The 740-nt window shown below is 38.9% G+C and overlaps 1 protein-coding gene across 1 annotated transcript; it reads right to left on the reverse strand.

Moving 5' to 3' along the window:
- Positions 1–3: 3 nt before the first annotated feature.
- LOC108254255 (elongation of very long chain fatty acids protein 7-like) lies at positions 4–737 on the reverse strand (the record flags this gene model as incomplete). Its single annotated transcript, XM_017449267.1, has 3 exons — positions 4–36; positions 147–283; positions 599–737. Coding segments are annotated over 3 exons (309 nt in total), but the record flags the coding sequence as incomplete, so codon positions are not given.
- Between the last annotated feature and the right edge of the window lie 3 nt (positions 738–740).

A 740-nucleotide genomic window follows, 5' to 3' on the forward strand; every position in this document is an offset into this window, starting at 1 on the left:
TTGCAACGAGTGAATCGAGTTGAGCAGGAATTGAATCTGGAAACAAAATGGAAAGTCACAGATAGAGATACAGAAATAACATGAGAACTTCTTTTCTTGTATCTCGGCTGGAATTATACGCGTTCTATCTATTGTGAGTTGCTTACCATTTGCATTTGTGTGAGATGTTTCTTCCACCAGATGGATGTCTTGTACTGTGGTTGTAGAACACATAACAGATAGTACCCGTACATTACCACGTGAACTATACTGTTGAGCCAACCGATCCATGTATCATGACCACCTGTAATATAAACAATGAGTTTAGAATAATTGATCCAAAGAAGTGAGTTCCAAGGTTATGCATTAAGTTTGCCCGTTTGTTCTGCGACAACGCTCAAATGACCTGTCTGATTTTGATAAAATTTGGCAAACATAGGTATTAACATCCAGAGGACATTGTTCGTCCGATTTTAAGCTTAATCAGGCCTTTGATTAAATTATATTTGCACATTGAATTTTCAGCCTGATCTGGTTTAAGGGCCCTTTTTCTGAAGAGGTTTTACAGTTCCTTTCATAGAAGCACTGCTTAAGTTACTACTAGTCCTGTTTAAGTTACCTGGGAACCATTTGACTCCACTCCAAGTCAACATAACCATGCCTGTATGATGATAGACATGTAGGAATGACACACTGGAGAACTTCTTCCTCAGAACGAAGATGATGGTGTCCGTCAGATCAATCAACTTGAGCCAGAAGTA

Source organism: Diaphorina citri, unplaced genomic scaffold (genome assembly GCF_000475195.1).
Source record: "Diaphorina citri unplaced genomic scaffold, Diaci psyllid genome assembly version 1.1 scaffold26738, whole genome shotgun sequence".
NCBI lineage: Eukaryota > Metazoa > Arthropoda > Insecta > Hemiptera > Psyllidae > Diaphorina > Diaphorina citri.